The 25,036-nt window shown below is 43.2% G+C and overlaps 1 protein-coding gene across 3 annotated transcripts in view; it reads right to left on the bottom strand.

Moving 5' to 3' along the window:
- Positions 1–291: 291 nt before the first annotated feature.
- Positions 292–25,036, bottom strand: part of nedd9 (neural precursor cell expressed, developmentally down-regulated 9) — a 40,062-nt gene continuing 15,317 nt past the window's right edge. For all 3 annotated transcript variants that reach the window (XM_049602702.1, XM_049602701.1, XM_049602700.1), the window contains 6 exons: positions 18,700–19,110; positions 6,904–7,002; positions 5,350–5,475; positions 2,808–3,983; positions 2,300–2,389; positions 292–1,261 (listed from right to left, as the gene is read on the bottom strand). In XM_049602702.1, the coding sequence (XP_049458659.1) occupies positions 725–1,261; positions 2,300–2,389; positions 2,808–3,983; positions 5,350–5,475; positions 6,904–7,002; positions 18,700–19,104 (2,433 nt within the window). In that variant the 5' untranslated portion in view covers positions 19,105–19,110 and the 3' untranslated portion in view covers positions 292–724. The remainder of the gene's footprint in view (positions 1,262–2,299; positions 2,390–2,807; positions 3,984–5,349; positions 5,476–6,903; positions 7,003–18,699; positions 19,111–25,036) is intronic.

Below are 25,036 nucleotides of genomic sequence, written 5' to 3'. Positions count from 1 at the left end.
TTTCTGAGGGGAAATATTAGATTTCAGCATGAAAAGTATCTATTCATAGAAATTAATTGGTATTTCCTTGTGGATTTAATATCAGTTCTGGCCTTTAAAACCCCAATTTGCTGGAATCTTGAATCATAAAAGGCCTGCCAGCTCTGATCTTGTCTAACAGCCAAGCTAAGTTTCAAATGTTAAGCATTAAAGTTACACTTTCTACCTTAATCATCATTATTCTGCCCTCTTCCTCCTCTCTCGGGAAACCTAACAGCTCTGTGATGTCAGAGAGATTAAAGGACACAGTCACATGGTTAACAACAATCCTTTACTTTGTGGAGAGCTCCACACACACACAAACATACAGTATACATCAACATTAACATGAATTACAAGATTTACTGTCACACCCAGCAGTAAGACACATCAACGACACTCTACGGGCAAAACTGAAAAACACAGGACATCTCATAAGGTGCTTCATAATACGCGACAGGAATGTTATGAAAAACGTCTACATACAGTAATCCTACAGAGACACCAGTACTGCATCTACATATATATATATTTATACCATAATATAAAACAATCTACACAAAAATAGAGCAAATATTTACAGACCGGAGACTATTTACAACAAAACTTAAAGATGAAGAGCAATATATATATAGATATATATCATGTAAATATATATATTTATGCTAGATTAATGTACACATGGAGTCTGTCTACTTGTTGAAAATCACAAATTGGCCATTTGCAGCAGCTGTTCTTTGAACTGCTGAGCGTGATGTGAGAGGTCAGTGACTCTGTCCACCATCTCCTGGATGGCTGCTGTGTTCGGGTAGTTCAGGGCGGCTGTTTTAGTCGCAGCCACCACCGTCTTTAACAAGTCACACAACACGTTACTGGAGTTCATCACCCTGTTGGCCACCTCGGGTGCCGAGGCCTGCCTGGACAGAGTGTCTCCGATGAAGACCAGTTTGTGAGCACTGAGGATGACGAACTTGCTGTGCGCCACGAAGATGCGAGGAGGCTGCCCGGCGCTGACGCAGCCGAAGAAGGCGTCCACGGCGCTGAGGAGCGTCACGAAGTGCTGCTCGCACTGCTCGGAGTAGAAGCCGAGCAGCTGGCGGTCCCGGGCGCACACGTGGGTGGAGGGGGACAGGGCAGAGGATGAGTCCGAGGGAGAGGCCGAGTGTTGGTGTGAGATCCACTGTGTGACGTCGTTCTCCACCGGTTTGATCACTTCCTGCTCCAGCTTCTTGAACTGATTGATCTGTGAAGGGCGACAGATTCAGATTATTGTTGGACCTTGTTTGTTAACATGTACAGCAGTGGAGGAAGTACTTGGCCCTTATACTTAGTTAAAAAGTAACAATACTACAATGTAGAAATACTCTTAACCACAGGTTCGCAGTGAGATGAGTTTAAGCATGCAACTACTTGCAACATGCCGTTCTACAGTGTTCTAAAAACCTGTCCGTTCACACCAATGCAACGAGATGAGATGGTGTATCATCTCTATGCAACAACTCTCCGTAGTTCTGTTCTGATTATCAGCTTTTCAGGCTTATTTTGTGGCTGAATAGAATTTGTAGCTTCTTAAAATATGAATGAGGATAGTGACAGTGTGATACTGGCTACAGTTGCATTTGTAGTAGTGATGAAACGGCGACAAACATAAAACGAGCAGCAGATGGACTGTATTCATAATAAATACGCCGCAATAATATTAAAAACCAGCACCAATTAATCAGTCAATGACAATGTGTGTGTGTCAAGGGGTAAAAGCATATACAGCGAGCAGCAGCAAGCGACCCGCCGTCCAACACCAGCACACTGTGAGGATGGAAACAGGGCACCTGCCGCAGCAAGCAAACACACCGTCTGCGGCCATTTTGACTTGACCAGCAGACTTCACTAAAAGCTGATTGGCTGTTGAAACAGGTGATGTGTTTTACATTCTAAAACCAGCTGGCGGCAGTTTGACCAGCTGAGTTGCATGACACCATCAGAGAATGTGAAGGGGCTCAATAAAGCAGATGCCGATCAGTTAAATAAAGCCAGATGTCCCCATACCGATCTCTGAGATTGGATCGGGGCATCCCCAGTTATTTTCTATGTGTACAACTATGTGATGCCATCTGGCTGCAAAGAAACGGTTCCAAATGTTCGACTCCCTGTTCGTCTCACAAAGCCTCTGAACCCACGAGACCCTAAATGTCAACAGCTGTGTAAATCTGATCGTATTGAATACATAAATATTTATGACTGATAGTGGAGAATCCAGGGCAACAATGTCAGAAAGCCTCACCTGTTCCTGTCCCAGCTGGACTTGACTCTGCTTAATAATATTTTCTTTGTCCAAGAGTTCTTTCTGCTGACGTTCAAAGTCTTCTTTGCCCTGTGGAGAAAGATGAGTGGATGAGAAGAGGCATTCAAAGGTGCTCAATCACACAACCAGGTTTGGACCTTCTGATATGTCCTATATGAGTTAGACTCAGTAGGTCAGTGGACATAAAGAAATTGAAATAAAACAAACAAAAAAAAACAAAACAGGAGGATTGAGGATCGAAGGACATTTCCTATACTAAACATTAATTTACTGGATATGAAACTGACATGACTGTAACACAGAAACAAGATAGGCCATATATTAAAGCTGCCATGTGCAGTGGTAGGACTAAAAAGACATTCTGGTTGACAGAAATGCCCCAAATTGTCCAGACCAAAGCAACACTACTGCACAAAGTATTCACATTCACAAAATACTTTAAACTAAACCTCTTTTATCTTTGACTTTTCTCGCTCTGAGGATTTACCTGCAGGTGTACGTAATCGTAGTCCTCCATCCAGCTCTTCACACACTTCTCGCTGTTGTTCATGTTGTCTTTGTCTTGGCTGGAGGGCACAGGGAAGGGCTTGGTCTGTCCGCCGTAGTTGTCGTTATCAGAGGAGGGGGATGTGAGCGGGTGGATCATGTTCTCATCAGGTGTGCTCCCGACAGAAAAAGACCCGTCCATGTGCGTCCGCCTGAACAGCAGCTCAGCACTGTTGCTTATCGTGGAGACCAGCTGCTTGGCGTCATCAGGAACAGTCCTTGAGACCATGACAAAGCGGTCCAGGTCGTCGCTCTTGTTGTGGTGCTTGCCAGAAGACGCCAGGGCGTTCAGAGCCCAGCTGCAGTTCTCCAGGACCTGGTAGATCTGCAGGAGGATCTGCTGCGAGTCCTCCAGGCGTCCCAGCTGCCGTCTCAGCTTACTGTGCAGGCTGGAGTCTGACAGAGCTGTGGCATTCGCTGCAGCGCCTCTACCAAACACAACAAAGTCTCCCAGAGCAGCCCGGACCCTGTCCAGCACTGTGCGGACATCGTTAGTGTGGCGCTCCATAAAGGGAAAAGTCCTCCAGTGCGGGGAAGCTGCCATTGAATGCAAAGCCCCGACTGAGGCCTCTACACCCTGCTGCAGGCGGTATAACCTCTGCAGAGCTGCGTCCACATCCAGAGCGAGGCGGTTCTCAGAGCTGGAGCCTGTGGAGGACGAGGAGGTGGACATGCTGCTGCGCGTGCTGCCAGTGCTGGAGAATGACAGACGGTTCACGCCATCCGTCACGTCTGCTACCGCGCGAGCATCCTGGGCGGGGATGTCGTAGATGCCTTTGCTCCCGTCTCTATCGGCAGGCGAGGTTCTGTGCTGGGAGGGCTGCATGCCCCGGGGGATGTCGTACACGTCCCTCTGAGACCCTGCCCCTGAGTGAAGGGCGGGTGGAGGTACATCGTAAATACCTTCGTTGCCGTTGGTATTTGGGTGTTGGGGATGACCTGGAGTCTCCACACTGGGGGGGAAGTCATAATGCGACTGGGCGCTCTGTGTGGGTTTGGTGAGGACAGGTGGAGGTACATCATAGATCCCTTCCTGTTTGTGTTTGAGAGGCTGTGGGAAGTCGTAGTTTCCCTCCTGGAGGGCGGGGTTGGTCCTGCAGGGAGGCACCGAGTAGACCTGCAGGAGAGGACAATCATTAGTGCAAATTCACCACCATGCAGCATGGTGACAGCAGTTACTGTCTTTGTGTTTGTTATTTATTACACAGGCAAGAGAAGAGACCCAGTTTTGGTTCTTAAACCTTCAGACCCAGACTCAGATGAGGAATCTGTTGTGCATCAAAATCTGCAACTAGCAGATGTGTCAGAAGCAAGTGTAGTTAGCATCTTATATTTATGCTGTTTGTTAGCTTGTAACTGGCAGTGGCTTCTACAGTGTTAGTAGTTGTGAAACATGATAATATCTGCCACCGTGGGGTTTTTGATAGATAGTGGAGAGAAGCTGCAGGGTCCAGTTTACATCCATAAACTGATGCAAACTAATGCTAACTCTGCTCTCTGTACTGACAAGTCCGCCCTGCACTGGAGGTTTCAGGTTTAGTCTGACTTATTTGGACATCTAGAGGCTCATTTTTAGTTTGGAAGCTTCACTTTTCACCGGCTTTGAAATGAGCTTCACTCTCACCCAATTAGAGATGTGGTTATGCGAACACATGCGTAAAAAATTTGCATTCTCCAGGAGAAATCCATGTTTCTTCACTCCCTCAGTCTTAGGAAAACCAGTTTACATGACATTTAGATGAAGTCGACACACTGAATGTCAGCGGGTTTTCTCCGGATACAGTTTGCACAGCAGCGCTGCAGTTAGAGATTGAGGAAGTGGAAGACCATCTGGCATCTGAAGATACATTTGAAACCTCAACTTTTCTGCCTTTGATTCCTTCCTCTAATGCAAAATACAACAAAGCTTCAACCTCCCACTAACTTGACCGAGCAGAGTTTGACGTACATGGCACAGAGCATGATGGGATCGCAGTGGGGGTGAATAAAACGGTGGCCTGTAAGTGATTTCCATCAGCCTTGAAATGCACTCTTTTACAGCTAGACAGGCCGGCCCAAAACTGTAATTAGGAGCGACGCAAATAACAGGTCCCGGCATATTTCAGGTTATTACAAACAAACTGATGGCTCTGTGCCTGGTTGGGTCTGGAAGTTTGCTGAAATCTTAGAGGGTCTGGAAAGAGAAGAGTTATGTCCTTGACTTTTTTTTGAGTTCAGACACAGAACTACTCATGGAGTTTATGGTTAAACTCTCCTGGCAGGCAAAGCTTTCATTTAGCGCCGCCGCAAGAATGTCTTAAATATGACATTTGACGTATTATTCATTTATTGCAGACAATTAAGAGAAATACGAGGAGCTGTATCAATAAATAACTTAAGCTGCTACCACTTCCTTAATTCAAACTTTATTTGACTGAAATAAACAGAGTGTCTGACTGATCATTGTGGTGGAAGATATACCAGTTAGCGAAATGTCCTCTTACCCCTTGTGAAGAAGGAGGTATGTCATAAACGCCTTGTGTCCTGGGGTCCATTTGAGATGGAGGAACATCGTAAACTCCCTGGTTTCTGGCACCGGGGAACATCTGACCGGGTGGAATATCATACACCTGAATCATGACATAAAAAAATAAGGGTAAACTTATAGTTTGGGTTTTTTTTATTAGACTGGGCTAAATTGCAGCCTTTTATTTTGCAGAGGCTCCACTTCTTGTTTTGCTTTTAATAATTCAACATGGCATAAAACTGCAGGGTTTATCAGCTGAGGACAAGATGACGGGACAAAACTATAACTGTCAAAGATCCTTTCTGAGAAAATAAGGTCACTGCAGAGAACAGGATGTGTGGCACATTAAATATGTAACAGAGTTAAGATCAAAGAAACAGTGATCTCGTTCTGACCAACACTGTATTTATCTAAAAACTACTCATGCTGTGTTGGCCGCTGACATTTTGGAATAAATGATTTGTTGTTTTTTAAATGCTTAACCATAGTAGATTACAGCATTTTACAAATGTTTTATCAACAAAACTGTGACTGATTTGATCCAAAACACAGCACAAAAACCATTTAAGCTCCAGCCCCCCGCAACCCTCAAGAGGATAAGCGGTTATGGAAAATCAATGAATGAATGAATGAATGGATGTATTTTATGGGCAGTTTGGTACTTTTCATGCTAATTTTTAACTTGGATGTTTTATTTTTGACTTTATTATTATCTCTTTTTTTTTAAAAATAATTTTCTTTCTTCTTAAAAATGCGTATGTACAATAATGAATTTCACCCAAATATCTCTTAAAGAGACAGTTCACCCCAACTTAATAATACATGTTTTCCCTCTTACCTGTAGTGCTATTTATCAGTCTAGGTTGTTTTGGTGTGAGCTGCTGAGCGTTGCAGATATTGGCTGTAGAGATGTCTGACTTCTCTACAATATAATGAAACTGGATAGCACTTGGCTTGTGCAGAAGGAAGAGTGCATCTACTGCTAGCTCACCTAGCACCACTGAGCTAGCTAACATTACAGCCCAGCCGAAGGGGATGCCATTAGTGTTTACACCTGGCGCTGTCACGAGCCTCTTGTCCATGAGTAGATGCACTCTTCCTTCTGCACAGTGATACAGTTAGCAGGTGTAGTTCAGGAGAAAGAAAATAGTTCCTACATGAAATTGCTCACAACAAGGTCTGTGGATTATCTTGCGTAAATGGGTCATGATTTCTGATTGCTGCTGAATTTTTGGGAGCACCGCAAGCCGAGTGACATCTAGTTCTGTTATATTGGAGAGAAGGAAAACATCTGTATGGCCGATATCTCCAACAACTGACAACTCACACCGAAACAATCTAGATTAATTAATAGCACTACAGGTAAGAGAAAAAAATGTATTTTTGATTTTGGGGTGAACTGTTCCTTTAAATACCTTTAGTAATCCATCAGGGTGTACACTGGTGATTACATTATCAGTCTTACTTTAAACTTTATTATTAGACTTTTAGGTCAGCAGAAGAGGTCACACTGGTAAAATGAGACACGTACCCCCTGTGATCTGCTGGGTGGGACATCATAGAGGTCCTGCTGGTTGTGCTGGCCCGGGCTGAAGGTGTAGGCCTGTCCCACTCTGGTTGGGGTCACCACCTGTCCGCCAACAGGGGAGGGAGGGAGACACAGACATTAAGAGCTGCTGTCTTAAAAAACGACATGTGGGACCACAAACACAATCCTCCTGCCACCCTGCTCTCAGACTCCTGTACATCTGTCCTCGTTCTGCTTTGGTTTGCCTATTTTCATTCCCCGTCCTCGAATGACCCAGGGACAGTAAGTGATTACAGTCGACTCAGATATCCTCAACATCCTCCCTGTTACAGGTCCTATGTGAAGCACCCAGGAAACCAAATGATGAACAGAAACCTGGAACTGAAGAGCCAAAGTAAGGCAAAACAACCTTTCATGGGGCTGTAAATAAAAACTATATTCATTTTTGATTCTTTTTGTTTGTATTTTACTTTTTTGTCCATAAAATGTTAGAATAAAAAAATGCCCATTACAAGTTTTCAGAGCCTTTAAAATGTCTTGTTTTATCTGACCAACGGTGCGAAAGTCCAAAATCGTAAATTTACAATGATAGAAAACAGAGTAAAGCAGCAAAACCTGACACAATATTAAAAGTAAAACTGTGAATACAGAGCTAAAAAATGATGGGCTTGGGCTCTAGAGGGAAAACAATTCTGCAATAAAACCACAAACATAAAACTAATGTGGTTCAGTTGAGCGATAAAATGAGCAAAAGTAAAACTGCAGCAGCACTTTGTGAAAACCGAAAGGAATTTAAACTCAGGACTTCATCTAAATCTGAATAGTTTTACGATTACATGAATATATGAGAAGGGGTTTTATTGTAGCACTGGCTGGATTGTGAGTTTTTAAACCTGGTGAGGTAATCACCGGGTCACTGATGAACAACCCTGGCATCTTGTGCTGTCGGATTTTACACACCTTTAAAATATTTTACACTGTGGCACAGACAGGCTACAGAATAATGGTGCGATTACTGCTTGGAAAACAAAACAAAACACAAAACTGCTCGTGACATTTTTGCCCCAGTTAAATATTTTCACTGCATTTTTCCTCCTCTTTTCCCGTCATTGCTAATCAGTCCCTCCACACCTCCTAATCCCAGTGTTTCCATCCCCCTCCCCCAGCGCCGTCGTCTCTCCTAAAAACAGACCTCCTTGCTGCGTCAGACAGACACAGGAATGCTGGGAATGTCCTTCCCTGAGCCCAGTGCTCTTCTTCTGCCCCCGCGCACCACGATCGCCACACTTGGTTCATTAATGGAGCTTGAAAATAGGAGCCATACGCACGGCTTCCTGGCAGAGGGGAAAGTCCCCAGGGAGGTATAAGACTTAAGTCTTGGTATCCAGTCATGACTCGCCGTACAGCTGAGTTAATATCCTAATACCATCTCTCGTACATTTATCTGAGCAGCGGGAGCCTTCGCCTCAGCCAGCTCAGAATGGGATTAATGTTTGTGAGGAAGCAGCAGAGATGAAGAGGAGGAGGAGGAGGAGGGTGGAGGGTTTGTAAAAGAGATTTATGAAAAAAGGTAACAGCGGTGGAAAGTGAGAGGAACGGAAAATGAGCGTACGTCGCCTAGTATGGAAAGGAATGCCATTCATCTGAGCCCGGTGTCTGACTAACAGTAGTCCATATGGTTCTCATAAGTCTGATACTGAACAAGCCCTGCGGTGATTTAAGGTGTTCATTGTTGGCATTCCTGTCCGAGCATACATCATCCCAACAGGGCCTGTGGGGTCAGAGCTGAAATGTACACCGTGGGCTTTAAAACGCGTCTGAAATAAACCAGTGGAGGAATAAATAGCCTTGTTGCTTTTGGCTCTTCTCACGCACTGTCGCTCGCACACTTCAGGCTGTGTAAACTGGGAAAAAAGATGTTTTATCCACTTTACAGTGTGTACAGTACAGTGATGGAAACCACTTTAATGTCATTTGTTCACGGATGTAGCATCTGACTGTATGGCACTATGAAATGTCTGTTATTGAGGAATACTGGGGAAAAGAAAGTCAAAGAAAGTCAGGAAAAGATTCAATGTGAATGGCTTTTCTGGTTACTTCTATTATTGTTATCTGACTTCAGTTTGAAGGATAATCATACTATTAAGTTGTTTAACAAAAATTCTTATATTTTGGGGGCTTTAGGAGTGTGAACAGGAAGTATAATGTTGCCATGGAGTCAGTTAACTGCAGAAGCTTGAGCCCTGTTTTTCAAAGCAAATGTTTACACTTTGGCAAATTGTTACGATGATAAGTAAGCCGAATTAGATATTATCAGCTCCTGTTTGCAGTGCACCCATGGACGTACAGATGACAATCACTGGATTACTTTGATACTGAAGAAAACCTAAAAATGTGGATATTCTCAGGCAAGTTCTGTATTTAAAAGGAGTGTGTGGAGTATTTTCGGGAACAGTAAGTCCCACAGAATATAAAATTATGTGTATCATGTTTGTGTGTTCAGATTTGACTGAGTTAAGACTCAGAGGAGTGCAAATTTTGGCACAAATTTGGGCAGTCTGGCCAAAATGTAACATTTTTAGAAATACTAAAACTGCCCCCATGTTGGTAACCCACTCATCTGTGTGCATGTAAAGTACAGTCTGTTTTATGAGCAAGGCTACAGAGCTGATTTTTACACATTTATTTTCATTACTACAAAATAAAGATGTGTTTTATAATGTACAAAAAGGCTGTTAAACACCCACACAGAGCAGACAGAAAACTAGCTTCTCACTAAGTAACACCAAAGCAAAGTCTGGTAAAAGGTCACTGTAGCCCGGCTGCTGTCCCTGCGGGTTGAGCCTGTGCCCTGATGATAAGTGGGGATGTCTGGACTCAGCTGTCACGCGCAGATGGCAGCAAGGTGCCTGTCAAAGACCTTGGTGACCTTTTCCACAGGTACATGTCATTGCTTTGAGTAGCACTCGTCCCATCAGAGGCTCCTCTCAGCCGCAGCCAGATGCACACTGCTCATTTATTTCCCATCTCCGCCCTCTGTTTACCCAGCAGGCTGGTGCTCTGAGGCCGCCCGGCGCTGCTATAATTGTTGGTGGGTAAATATTTACCGCGTCCAATGAGGTTGGCGCTTGCACAGTGGCGGTGGCGGCGGTGGTGGCAGCCCTTTTCAGAGAGCGATGACATCATGAAGAGCTGGGGCGACTGAGCAAACATTTGTTCCCACTCAGGTGATAGGCATTTAGGATTCCTTCATGGAGGAGGCAGAGCACACTAAAGAGGGATCAGGTTCAAACTAGTGCCCTGAGGAGCCAAATAGATGCCTTGTTAAAGCGCCTACGCGCTCTGGTGAGTGACTCATGGCTCTTTCAGCAATACCGTGTTTACTTAGCATCCTGGCAGGCTCAGGTTTTGGCAGGTAGGACTTTTCAGCTTTACTTCAGAGTCATTTGAGAGATGTTGTCATAACGTCAACAGTTACCTCATCAGTTTGTTATATGCTCTCTTAGGTTTTAGATGAGCAACACTGAGTGTGTGCTTCAGGGCTGAGCAATAACAATATTGTTTGTCAAACTTTCAGCAGAGTCACATTGTGATGATATGAATCTATTTTCATGCTGTGAAGTGAAACACACCACTCTAGATGCACTGGCTTTTGGAATACTTATATTGGTTAATAAAGTGACAAAACACATTTCTGATCTGCTGCTACATGAACCATCCAGTATTCTCAGCGTGGACTGTTTTGCTTTGGTAGACTTTAATATAGAGAAATAATGCACACCAAGAGTTGAAGTGAGGTGCTGATCAGTGGCAGTAGCCTTTAAAGTAGAAATCAAGTGTCACACTCTGGCTTTATACGCATTTCTCTTTAATCCAGATGACGTTTCGGCTGTCAGTCGTGATTGTTGACCGTGAAGAAGGCCTGAGGGCCAAAGCATCATCTCAATAACAAAAAGCATATGGAGCCAGAGTGTGCAACTCTTGTTTTCTGCTTTCAACTTTTATCTTTTCAAATTACCAAGAGGTACATTTTTAAAATCTAATAATGCCTGCTGTGCCAAGTTCCTGATATTATTATAGCTGGCCGCTGCTGCCACTGGTGAATTTAGTCAAGTCATTCATAGCTTGCACTGTAACTTCTAAGTCTCCGGTAAAATCGGTTTTATTCAATTTGAGCTCACTTTTATTTTATTCTACTATTTTTAAACCCTAGCCTCTAAAGTTTCCTTTATAACTTAATGCCTTTTCTTGTCTACAATACAAGTACGAGTTCATAGCTTTGGGCACGAGCTGACACTGAGAGGTTTAATAAAGTGTGACCTTTGGCGTGACATGGTTCATCTCTGCACGTTTTCCTGTAAGTGAGTTAAGACACTTTGTGTGTGGCATGAGTGAACAGGAAATCATCATTTCACACCTTTTCATCGGTTATATACACGCGCACAACCACTTCCTCCCTGCTAATGTGCCCGCTGACACAAATCAACAACCCTAACGAGACTTTTCACTAAAGGGCGGCTTATAAAGGACAGTGACAACAATGACATTGGCGTCAAAGTGGCACTTCACTCAATATCATCCATCCATCTTATTCACACCTCCTCATCACCCCTCTTGTGCTCTTATCCATCTGGGTGATGACAAAGTCGACCTCCAGCCGGTTCTACGTTCAGCTCCATCAGCACGGCGCGTGTGGGTTCACCCAAGGGCACCAGTCTGACGGTGCTATCACTCATACATTAGGTAAGAGTGGTGTTTTGTATATGACTGCATCTCCTAAATGTAGGGTGTGTTCCTGCTCTGTAGTAACCTGCCCTTTTCTGCTTTGCTGAATCACAGCATTAAGATGTCTCACGCAGTGTTGCGGGCCAGACCTCCTCAATAATGTTCCCTTCAGCCACTCGGAGCTACAGCAGCCTATTAAAGTGCCAAACTAATTAATGCAGGTAATTACCTTGTGAATCCTGCGAGGCTTTCAGCTTTCTCTCTGTCCAACACGTCCAAGTGGCTAAACCCAAACAGACAGCGGGTTTAATGAGGAGTATTAAAAAAAGAACACACTGATTTTTAGCACTAATAAGGATCATCGTTCATCCTCTCTGATCAAAGCGGCTTCTTAATCCGGCGGCATGATTATCTGAATAGAAGTACTGTTTGAAGATGTGTCTGACGTTTGTGTTTACTTTCCAAGAAAACTATACCACGAGACAGTCCTAAGAAAAAAAAAGGGATGATGTGAAATGAGAAACGACTTTAATGTCTTGTTAGCATAAATCTTAAAGGGAACAAGAGTCTACAGACATGTTAATACTTCGAACTAAATGCTAATGGCTGTATGCTAACATGCTCATCATCTTAGTTTAGCATGTTAGCATGCTTATTAGCAGCTTAGCTTTCATAAACCAAAGTATTGGTAAAATAGGAACAAGACTTAAGAGTCTCCAGCTAAGCTATGACTTTGAGCTGAATGCTAATGTTTGCTAACATGCTCACAAAGACAAAGCTAACATGCTGATGTTTAAGAGCTTTGTGTTACCTTGTTCAGCATCTTAGTTTAGCAAGTAAGCATCTCTTTAGTTTTGCAAGCATGTAGCCATAAACCAAAGTATTGGTACTGGATCACCAAAGTCAGCGCAATTCATCCTCAGGGGAACATGAATGTCTGAACAAGATTTTATGGCAAACCATCAAATAGTTGTCGAGACATTTCACTCAAAAGTACAAATGGCAGTCTCACATTGGTGCTAAGGGAAAAGACAGAGAATAACCAAAGTCAGTAGGATTCATTCTCTGGGGAACATGAATGTCTGTGAAACATTTCATTGCAATCCATCCAATAGTTGTTGAGATATTTCAGTCTGTATTGAAGTGGTCGACCACTAAGTGACAGGCTGACAGTGCCATCTATAGAGCCTCTGTTGTGGCTATAAAGGCCACAAAAATTCACTCGCTTCTGCTTTGAAATCTGAATGTTTCCTGATTTCCCTTGTCTACTATGGTGTGAAACTGAATCTCTTTCAGCTTGGGACATTTGGTTGGATAAAAAAGGCAATTTGAATGTCAACTTGAGCTTTGGTACTTGCCATCCCTACAGCTATAACCTCACTTTCAACAAAGCTCCTACTTCTGCAACTTTATCACATACTCTGCTTTAAAACTTTCAAGGGGAGAAAGTCCTCTCAGTATGCACACACCGCAGAGCAGATTACTTTTGGTACAACTGATTTATGACCTCGCCCCCCCTCTGGTCAAACCTCATGGGCCAGCGATTCATCACAACTGCGACAATGGCAAGCAGACAGGCGTCTCAAGGAGCTGGCTTGCTCCAGGAAGAAATAACTTACTTATGTGGTGCTGAGATTGTCATGCGCATGATTAGGTCGAGAAAATATGTCCCAGGCAAACAAACAAGCCATTCATTCCACATAACCTGGTTACTACCAACAGGGGACGTTTATCAAGGTGGATGGCACACCCTTTGCAGCCCATAAATGGCTATCAGAGCACTTTCTTGAGTTGTGTGGGAGTTTATTAATCCTTTTGTTGCACCCCTACCTCTTTATGGCACCAATGAGCAGATTGGATCTACGGGTATGACACAGTAAGTGTAGGAAATGCCCATACAAGGAGCAGACCTCATGAGGTCAGGAAGTGAGGAATGAAAAGGCGGTCTGGAAGGAGTAGATAAGAAGCTTGGCCGAGATCTTTGAACTCTGAACCCAACCCATCTTTGAACAGCGTGACCTCAGCGCCTGAGTCAGAGGAAATGCTGAGGAGAAACTGACGGCGTGAAACAGACACACCTTTCAGAGGCGAGGAAGAAATCAAGAGCAGCAGACTGAGATGAAAAACGGGCCTCTGAGAGCAGAATGATAAAGGGCGGTACAAGGCTTCTCCATGTGAGGAGGCTCTTTGTGTGGCCGAGAGCTTCAGGCATCTGTCCCACATGGTCCCCAGCTCTGAAGCCTTGGGGGGGGGCAACTGAGTAGTTCACCCTCCCAGGAGGGTCACCCAAGGACAAGTCTGCAGTATCAAACCAAACAGCTAGAAAGACAGCGAGTGCCAAAACCTCAGTGTGCCTTTTATACACCAGAGCCCCACACCACATGAAGAGAAAACAACCAGTCGCCAATCTGGATTTGCACTGCAGGGTTGGCATGCAAACTCGAGGAGAGGGCATGCATGCATGACTCTACACACACATGGTGAAGGACATGCAGGAACCGCTCTCTGCTGGAGGCTTTAGAGTAACATGAGAGGGGATTATCAGTCTAGGAAGCCCGCATCAGTCTCTATAATCATCTGGGAAGCAAGTGAGTGTCACTTGACAACAAGAAAATGGCTGTTTTCCCTTCAGCTCCATCGGCTATTAGCACATTTACACCGCATGCAGCGTGAGTCAACGCTCTGCAGCCTGTCATCAGTACTGCTGCTTAGAGACAAGCGGTAGTAAACAACACCGAGTTTGGTGTTTTGAAGAGCAAAGGTCAGGGTTTGGATTTCACGTCAACAAAAATGATCTCCACAAATACTATGAGGCCGTATTACTAGTTTCAAAGTGGACGGATCCACTTTAAAGGGATACTTCTAACGTTACTACAGGTTTATATCATGGCCATCAGTTTGAGTCATTTCAACTTTGATCAATCTTGTTTTGTCCATCAGTTTGGGGAGATGGATAGCTCTAAATACTGAGAACTCAGCCGCTGTTGCTATAAAGAAGAGAAACGAATTACAAATGCTATGTTGTTGTAGTGTGGAACAAAACACCACACCGAAGTTTGGTTGAGAGTATACACAGATTAAAAATAGTATACTGTGATTTTGGTTTTTAAAAACCAAACTTTTGAAGAGATAAATTTGCCTTTATGTGTTAAAAAAATTGAGTCATCAAACATTTATGAGTTAAAAGTGAAAAGTTTTATTGTGAAAAGAACCACCCTAAGTAAGGCAAGACAGCCAAAAACACTGGGGAACTAAAGCCTGGTGTACTGTGGAAGACTTGTGAGTAATATTTATTGTATATTAACTCAGACTCATCACTCTCAAAGAAAGAAAACGCTGTTAATTAACCCAGAATTGAACTAAAACAGGTTAATGTATCATCAGTTGTTAGCTTGTGCTCACTGTTAGCTGTGAATGCTAATGGTTAAAGTCAGTCTCCTGTGTTTTTAAGAAAGCATCTGACTTCCCCCTGCCCAGAGAGCTAAATTAATGCCCCATATATCTTTTGTACAGATGATTCAACCAGTTTCATGTCCCTCCAAGCCTTGGCAGGCAAAATTAACTTGCAAAAAAGGGGACTTTTCAAACCCTGAATGCTCAAAATAACTCCTTCAGCTTCCACTCTATAAACCTTTCACTACAGATATTGCTTTTTGGCTTTAACGGGACTGACTGTGGCCACAGAGACTGATGGTGCTCCTGTCCAACAGTCAGATACGTCACTGGAAAACAACAGAGCCTTGTCTGGACTCCTGCGATACACTGACACAGTCAAAATCTTTCTACTTAATAGACAGGAACAACCGCCGAAAATTGCAGCACTTTGATAACCACAGATTGGAGGGAAAGTTAAACGTCCAAGACTTAATTTAATCTCTCCAATAACATGATTACAGCACAATGCGCACTCTCATTAGAAGCACATTTAATTTTCCATGTTATCACCAAAGCTTTTTTAATACCATTCCTCGTGTAGACTAAGCCTTGAGGCCTGTTAGTGGTAAAGAAAGGTGTTGGTTGACAGTGCGCAGGTTGATTGACAGGTCTCTCCTCTCAGCCGCTGGCTCTGACTGACTTTATCACACAGTCAATCACACAAAGTCCTCTAAGCCTGTGGCGCCTGCTGCCTATTTACCTACTGAAAATGCACACCGTGGCTCATTTCTACGATGGCTGAAGCTGATTTGTTAAAAGAAATCCCCTTGGTATTTCAAAAGCTCATCCAGCATATAATTACTATCCGTCTCCTGGAGGGATGATCTGGTCTAAGGTGCTAAAACTAGTTAAGCGGTTGAATAAACAGGGAAATTCTTCCCTCCTGTTTAAGCACACCTGCAAATGACTTCAGTTTGTAATGAAGGATCTCTGTGATCAGTCTTGTTTAACTGGAGCATTTCACAAACTAAGACTACATAACTGTTAAAGACAAATGGCCATGAATGACAACCACAGGACAAGGTAATAGCAGTATCTTTAATCTTGCTAACATTAGCTACATAACTGACTGGCCTTTGTTAGCTAGTGACATACAGTAGTTTTTGGTACCATAAACGATAAAGTGACCAGTCCATAGATGTAAAATAATACCTGGATAACGGATGCCAAGATGGTGGCTGTTCAGCCCTTTGGAGTTGCTCATTTGGCACATACAACAAAATGTTTCTAGCTCCCGGGTTTACTTCCACAACATGCGGCCCACTTAATATGTGGAGTAGCGTTTCTCCCTCTGGCCCTGCCCATGAGTTCCTGCTTGGCTCATAGACATTTTTAAATTATTTTTCTCAGCTCCAGGAAAATTTTGCAAATGTAAACCCTACATGGATCAATATTTCACAATAGAAAGAGTCATAATTGACCTCTTTTTTTTGTTGAGAAAATGCTTTTTGGGGCTGCGGTGGATTTTTTCGCTGCCATACCACAAGTGGCTACTGGGAAAATTGGAATCAAAGATGAGCCATGTTTGAGGGGGCTTGGCCTACACACGAAGTGTGTTGGGCTTTGATGCCAACTTTCGTAGTGGCCAGACTGTGGAATTACAAGTCCTGAGTCTGTCAAGTGATACCTGGGTCTAAAAAGGCTTTTTCCAATAGACTTCGGAAAGAGACATCTGTAAATAAGTAGATATATTTTCTTGAGCGTCACAACCCCTGGGAAATGGCTCGTTCTACTAAAAGGGTTTAATCCATTCAGTCGGATAATTCTTGAGCTGCAAGATTAAATCATTTTATCCCAATTGGAGTTAGCAAAGAGCTAAAGTGAACGTAGCCGGCTCTGTCAGTGGAAGTCTGTATTGCGCTTGCTTTATGGGCCCACAGATGTGGAACCAGCAGTGATCATTCAGGTAAATTTATACCACAATATAGAGCTTTTTTTTTATATGCTACTGAGCAACTTTCATAGAAATGAACAGTGTCCCGTCTCAGATCCACGTCTCTTAATACATCACAGGTCTTGGACTAGTCACGTATAGCTATTTTGAGCTTATATTTACTAAAGTTAGCAAGTAATATCAAGCTGCTTTTAGCTAATGTTAACCAACATATCAGCTAACATTACCCACTGTAAACAAAAGAAGTGGCCAGTTGCTTATGGAAGCTAATGTTAGCCTGCATTTGTGAGCTCACATTTACCAATGTTACCTGCCAACGTATCAGCTAACATGAAATTGTTAGCCTACACATCACGTAACATCACCAGGTTACGTTAGCTGATGTGTTAGCTAATGTAAGCTAACACTACCTAGCATCCAGTTGCTTGTGTGTGACAGGTGATATCACACAGATGTAAGGTTGAAACGACAAAAAGGGAAGTGTGCTGCAATCATTAAGGATGTGATTTTACTGCTTATGAATTGAACTTTTTGACAGTTAAGTGGAAGTCCTGTTATTTCTTCTTTCAAAGTTTTATCAGTCTTGGTAAAAACCAGCTAAATCAGCTTTACCCATTCTGGTTCTGCGTAGGATGACAGGCTATATTTTTTAGGACGGCTGGAGATATATGCTTTAAATGATATACCATCTATCCAGTAAAACAACAAACATAAACAATGGACACACTTCATGGGGGATTGTAGGGTATATATAGTGATACTGTAAAGAACTGTGCCAGGTGTAATGGGTTTGCCAGCCACAATGTGTACAGCATTTAAATACAGAAAAAAAACTGCTTTCAGGCAGCTGGGCTCCACCAAAATCCAAAAAACAGTTCTGTGCTGTTTGCTTTTCCACAAGTTCCCATATTCACTGCCCTTCTGTGGCTTAGACTGGCTCTGCTACACACAGTGTGCCAATATACAAGAAAAGCCAAATGGGAGCCCTGCACAAAAACACTACCCTGCTCTGTGGTAAGCACCAGGCCCGGCACACCCTGTCCAGATTTCACATCGCAGACCCACAATCTCTCCGGCCTTTCTGTTTTCTGTGTGTGCAGTCACACTGATGAGAGTCGTGGCAGACTGGCAGGATAACAGATCACAGTGTAAATGCATAAATGCCATGTCCTATCACATCTAATACCAGTGAACGCCAGTGAAGGCCACACCCACCAGAGTTTATGTTCAAATCCACTCTGATCCCAAAGTAATGTCAGCGAAGACACAAGTCTCACCCATGTCTTCAGTTTCTGTTTATCTATACATTCATCCCTACTACACTATCTGATAAATCACTTTTTAGTTGATTAATTGTCATTTATTAAACAAAAAACGCCAAATTCTCTGGTTCCTTTCTTTGAAATGAGAGTTATTTGCTGCTTTCTTTCTGTTTTATATCATTGTAAATTGAGTTTTTTTAGGTTATGGACTGTTTTGTAAGATGTGAAAGTGGGCTGAGCTACATCTTATTGACTAAACCAGGGATGGAGGATGATGTGCCATAGTGAACCAAAAGTCCACAGGTGTTTTCACTGATGATTTCCCACCCTCTGCTTGAAGTAACACTAATCAGTGCAATCAGCTGATCCATGGTGCATGATTGGATCGAATGATTATTAAAAAAACTAATTGACAGATTCACTGATAGTGAAAATAGTCATTAGCTTTAGCTCTAGGGAAATGTGGCTCTCTTCCTGTCTCACCTTGCTTGGGGTGTTATCAGCAGCTAGCGTACTCCTTGGTGGGACTTGGTAGACATCTTGTCCAGGAGGAACCTGGTAGATGCTCTGTTGACTCTGTTGCTGTGGACTCTGGAGGGACGGAGGCACCTGGTAAATCCCCTGAGCCCCCGCTGAGCCGGCCTTCTGCTGATAGCTCTGAGGGGAGGACTGGGCAGCAGAGGCAGCCGGGGACTGGGCCTCAAACATGGGTCCGATCAGCAGCTTCAGACGGTTGCCAGGGGCAATGCCTTGGCGGCCGTGCAGAGAGCAGAGCCACCAGCCCTCCAGGCCTCCTGTGTTCTGCTCAATAACAGTCAGGATGTCCCCTTTGCGGAAGGCCAGCTCCTCAGGGGACTCCGGCATGTTGTCGTACAACGCCTTGGCCATCAGGTTCTGCAGAGGGAGAGAGCAGAAATTCTTTAGACGAAGATCTTTGCCTTGTTTTAACACACAAAAAGCTTCTAGCATGTGAAATGAATAGTTTGACATTTACGGAAATCATCTTATTTGCCTTCTCGCTGAGAGTTAGATGAGAAAGTCAATACCAGTCTCATTCTCAATGTGTTAATCAGTAATCAGTATGTAGGCGTACTGGTGGGTTGATTCTGTTACTTTTACACAGAGCCAGGCTAACTGTTTACCCCACTTTCCAGTCTTTAAGCTAAGCTAATCTTCTTCTGATTGTAGTTTCATTTTTACCATATAGACATGTTAGTGGTATGAATCTCCACACTAAAATGCCAAATTATCCTTTATAACACCAGAGTTTATCATCATTTACACTACATTTATGGCAGTTTTGATGAATGACACGTTGGTGAACTTCCCTCTGCACTTCAAATTACCATGTAAGATCCCATTAAGCCTCCCAGCTCCACACCAGATGTCTTTCAAACCAATCTGAACTTGATGGGATTTTCTCAGCTTGTGCTCTGCTTCAGGGCACGGTTATCTGAAGGGCCAGTGAGGGGTGAGGGATAATGACTCAAAACCACAGATTTTGGAGATAGGCAAACCCCCAGAGTGTGCCACTTCTGTGTCTACGAGAGGCATTTAAAGACTAATTGCCCCACTAAATGCATCAGTCTTTTTCCTTTAGCCTTTATTCACCCATGGAAGGAGTTAACTGAGTATGAACACTCCTTTTTAACTGCTTCACACAATAACAAACTTTAACCCCTGGGAGCTGCCCAGCACAACAACAGTCCTGTACTTTATGCTTTGTAAGCTCCATAAATACAATTAGGGATTAAGCGCCTTGCTCAAGGGCACCTTAACGTCAGATACAAAGAGGGAGGAGTAGGTTTGTTGTGTTGTTTTCCCAGTGAACAACCCTGCTTCATTTATTTTTGCAGCACCACTACCCAGTCTGATGGGCCTTGTAAAGTAAGACATCTTTTGTTCGCCCAGTTATTGCTTCTGCTTTAGTAATAAAATGGCTAAAAAATATCTTGTAATGAAAATGAAACTACAGAGGACAGAGGAGTTGAAACCACACTGCTGCTGGCCTTCAATCTCCATAAATTCTCATCTTGCAGCTTGGATTAAACTCACTTGTATCAATTGAAATGAGCTGAGGATAAAATCTAATCCTTAATCAGACTACAAGCTACATGCCCATTTGGATCAAAAAGAAATGTTTATACAGAGTGAGGATAACCAGAAAAAAAAGATAACAAGAAACAGTGACTTTAACTGTTCAAGCCTCCAAATACAGCTTCTCAAGGGAAACGTGTCACTCAGTTTCACTGATCTTTCTAGTATGTTTTTTTTTAAGTCTGTGTCATTAACGCCTCACCATTTACTAGCTCAGTGTGGGAATCAGGAAGCCCACTTTGAGGCTTTCATGAACCCTCTTTGGCCTTCCTCTTTCCGACCCGGGCTGATTTAGTCAGTTCCCATGTGAAACTCTCTCTGCTACTAACATCGTTATCTCTCACTGCGGGCCTGGCCTCCCTGGCTATTGTCTAAGTGCACTGTCGGGGCCATTAGCCAGCAACACCTGTCGCACAATTACACCCTCACAATCACCCCCCCCAACCCCCCCCCACCCCCTCCCCCTCCCCCCCGGCTCGCTGCAACAAGTTCAGACCCCGTGAGGTTGACATCGCCTGATGGGAGCGGACCTGGATGTCCATGCTCATTGCAGTAATTTGATCAAGGCTGGCAGAGGCATCCATGAGGAAACAAGATGCTGATTACTGTGATTACAACTGCAGCCCCAATTAGAGTATGAATATATATTTGTTCTGAGGAATGACAGACAAGTTTAAAGCTGCTTTCTGTGCTGACATTTCGCCTGATGCAAGAACATTTTGGTTTTCTTATCCTACACTGCTCACTCTCTCCAAATCAGATTCATTAAAGTCTCTTAGATGCAAAAACACAGCTGCAAATTGCTTGTTTCAGCTTCATGAATTTTCCCTTTGCACGTTTGAGAGATTTTATCATAAGCATATTCAAAGACCCTAAAATTGCCATTGCCCTCTAGAACATTTTTGACTGGTTACGCATGTTGGATTATGGGTTAATTCTGTGACTCTTCAGTTTACTGCACTAGGCACCAACTGGGTCTGGTGGGAGCTAGCTAGTGGCGCTACTCATTCAGCGATTACTGCTAGTAACCATGACCCGACCCAACAGCGTTACTGTGGAAACATGCTCACCCTCTGGTAAGTAAGCAGCTCAGTTTTGAGCTGCAACCCCCCTTCAGCATTGTTCACTATGTTATCACTGTTAGCTCTGTTAGCACCGTAAGCCACTGGTGTAGTGGTAGCTGATGAGGTGGGTGTACCTGTGGTTAGATGGGTAGGTTACCAAAGTGGAAGGGGGTTCACTGTCCTAGATATTCCAATGACTTTTTGGCTGATAGGTGGATTTATATATTCTCCTTATAAATAAATCGGTTAGTTACTGGTGCAGTGCAGAGTGGCGGCAAATAGCCAGTAGGACACATACAGGGATTTACATGCACTTACATGCATGTGTGGCCTGACTGTTTACCACAACAAACAATACAGAAACTCAGATTACAACCCACACAGAGGGAGTGTGACTTAATTCTCTGCTCAGGATGCCTTTACCACACTTTATTACTGTATGCAAATAGCAAAGTGCTGACTGTTGTATACAGCTCCTTAACATCACTCGTTCGTGCCACTTCAGAATGACCTTTGACTGTTTGGTTCTTGTATGAGGCCTGTCATCCTGCTGTAATTAACTGCTTTATGTTTGATGCTCAGAGGAGAAAACAAATCACCTCACAGCCACCAGAACACACACATCATGCTCCTTTTGTCTTTGCTGTCAACTGCTAAATCAAGAATGCCACATGTGCACAAACCAAAACTCAGCGAGCACACACATATGTGGTACTGAAAACCGGCTGTACTGGAGTATGCCTGGGTATTACAGCTCAGCTCCACTTTGCAGAGATATAAGGCGGTGGAAGAAAAGGTGTGAAAGAAACCGTGACCCAGCATCTGTTTACTAAACCACACAGAGACGTTCATTTCTGCTTCTCACGGGCTTCAGCAACTCAGAGATACAATCACTCATACTCAAACTGTCATGAAGCCTCAGTGCAGATTTTAGACTTAGTCTTGGTGTTTTGTTTTGGGTCTTGGGCCCTTTTTAACAACACATAAACAAGCATAGTTTTATCAATTTAATGCTTCATGGCTTTTCCTACTTTAATGAGAATTGCTTAGAAACTGGATTTTGAACAGGTGGCCTACAGTTTTACTCTTATGTTGAAAAAATCCTCCGCAGAAAATGACACATTACTTCTGTAAAACATAGTTAAATATGATGGATTTTCATATGCTCTGTATCTGTGATGTATGTTGACAGTACTTTTTATGTGCTCACAAATCCCAAATGTATGCTAGTGGTGGAAGCTCAACACACTACAGTTTAAGACAACATGCAAACAGACAATTATTTTGCTGTTTATTTTGCTGCTCTTTATTTTACTGCACTGTATGACAATTGGATCTGGTGAGAGCTAGCTAGCAGCGCCGCTTCTTCGGCAATTACCGAAAGTAACCTTGTCTCGATCTGACAGCGTTACTGTGGCAACGTTGTGCCAACCCTCTGATCCCCCCACAGGTCACCCTGGTGAGTAAGTGACTCAATTTTGAGCTGCAATCCCCCCCTTAGCACTGTTAGCTCTGTTAGTGCAGTTAGCAGTGTAGATATAGCTGGGGGTGCTGGCATGGTTTACAATGCTAGCATAAATTGAAGCTGCTTACCCACAGGGGGTTACCCTGGGGGGAGACTGGAAGGTAACGCTGTCCTGCTACTGGGCCGGCGTTGCCAGCAATAGTTGCTGAATGAGCAGTGCTGCTAGCTAGCCTCTGCCTGACCCAGGTGGTGCACAGTGCAGAGCAGTCAAGGCTAATGTTAGCTAACCAGTGAAGACTGCAGGCTGGGAAGTGGGCACTATGTTTCCGCATATTAATGTGGCTGGCTGTCAGTCTGTAAAGCCAACAGACCATAAAATAAAAGGCAAGATATAAAAAAATTCATATTTCACTACCTCTAAATGGATAGCGCTTTGAAATGTGGTGCTAAATCTCACGTAGTCAGTAGGTATCAGTGCATCGAAAGTAAAATTAACCAAAACTTACATCTCTATACTCAATACGTTTATACTTGATTTTATACTTTGATTTTAATATGGCCAGATGGAAGAAAAAATGTATCTTAGGCTAAATAAGTTTTTGATTTTGCAACTATCACTATTATGTTCACACTCAGAACACTGAGGAGGTAAAGCAAATGTCAACAAAACATAAATGTCATACTTTGAATGTCTGGTAGGACTGTTACTAACACCATGTTTAATAAAAAAAGCTGAAGCTGTGGCAGTGCATGAGCAAACTCAAAGTCACCACAAGATCCCAAAATGGAAGAGTTTGACACATTTTCACACGCTTAACCTTCGTTCTCACTGTGGTTTTTGTTTTAACGGGGCAGAGTTTGTGGGAAAGTAAACATACAGACAATACAAATGGAAACCATGTATAGCACATCCACCAATAAAGGCTGAGTCATGAGCCAGAGTAGATTAAAAATCTGACGTGAAACAGAAAACATCACCCCTGATCACACTGAACAAACATGGTGTTAGCTGTAATGGCACACGCAGACCCTTTAGAAGTGATGCTCCTCCTGTTGTCATGTTTTTCTTTACTTCACTGCATCACTGTAATCGTAGCAGGTGAAACTGACAATTAAAGCAGGCGTCAGATCTCTGGCATAAACATTGGTTAGTCACAACACGGTGACTCCACCGCTTGCCATTGATCCTCCTATAAACACATGTGTTTGCCATTTGTCAGTAGGCAGGCGGGGAGGGCCCCTTCTGCTTCACCCACAGATGAGCTTCCAGGAAGTTATCTGTTGTAAGTCAGCAAGGCGAGAGGCGTGCGGCTGCTTCCTAATGTAAATATGAAGCGTTTCTGGTCCTGACTTCAAATGTTAAAATAACACAAGTTGGCAGAGGTCTACAGAGTGGTTTAGACGGTAAAAACAAAGTCTTATCTCCAGATTACACTTAAGGTCTTTTAATGTCTTTGCTCTTTGAAAGATTTCTTCCCTTTTAGGCCTGTAAGAGCCAGTGCTCTTGAACAATATAATGTCTCAGGAAATAAGGCTGTTTAACACCTTCAAATTTGTTATAACAGTACTTTATTGAACTTTATTACAGCAATACTTCATTTAACTTTATTGAAACATTATTATTTTATAAGTCTACAGTACTTTAGAGGAGATTTCGATATAGACATATTTTCTATCACGATACAGCCCACAAATATTGCAATATGATTCATAGAGGTGGCTTGGTGGAGCAGTGGTTAGCATTGTCACCTCACAGCAAGAGGCTTCCTGGTTTGGACGAAGGGTGGGGGATTTGAACCCATGGTTGGGGAGTTTGCACGTTCTGTCCGTATCAGCATGGGTTTTGTCTGGGTACTCCAGCTTCCTCCCACAGTCCAAAGACATGCAGGTTAATTGGTGACACAAAATTGCACATAGGTGTGAATGTGAGTGTGAATGGTTGTCTGTCTCTATGTGTCAGCCCTGTGATAGTCTGGCAACCTGTCCAGGGTGTATCCTGCCTCTCAGCCAATGTCAGCTGGGATAGGCTCCAGCTCCCCCATAATAATGCAAACCCAAATATATTCAGTTTTGTAGTTTTGTATGATATGAGATAGCAAAAAGCAGAAATTTTATATTGGGTTTTTATTTACGCCTAAAAACAAAACAAATAAATTAATCATTTCAGGTCTAAAGATGAAGCTTGACAAACTTT

Source organism: Epinephelus fuscoguttatus, linkage group LG17, assembly GCF_011397635.1.
Source record: "Epinephelus fuscoguttatus linkage group LG17, E.fuscoguttatus.final_Chr_v1".
NCBI lineage: Eukaryota > Metazoa > Chordata > Actinopteri > Perciformes > Serranidae > Epinephelus > Epinephelus fuscoguttatus.
Note: the sequence above shows the minus strand (reverse complement) of the source record. Positions and strands in the feature narration are given on the sequence as shown.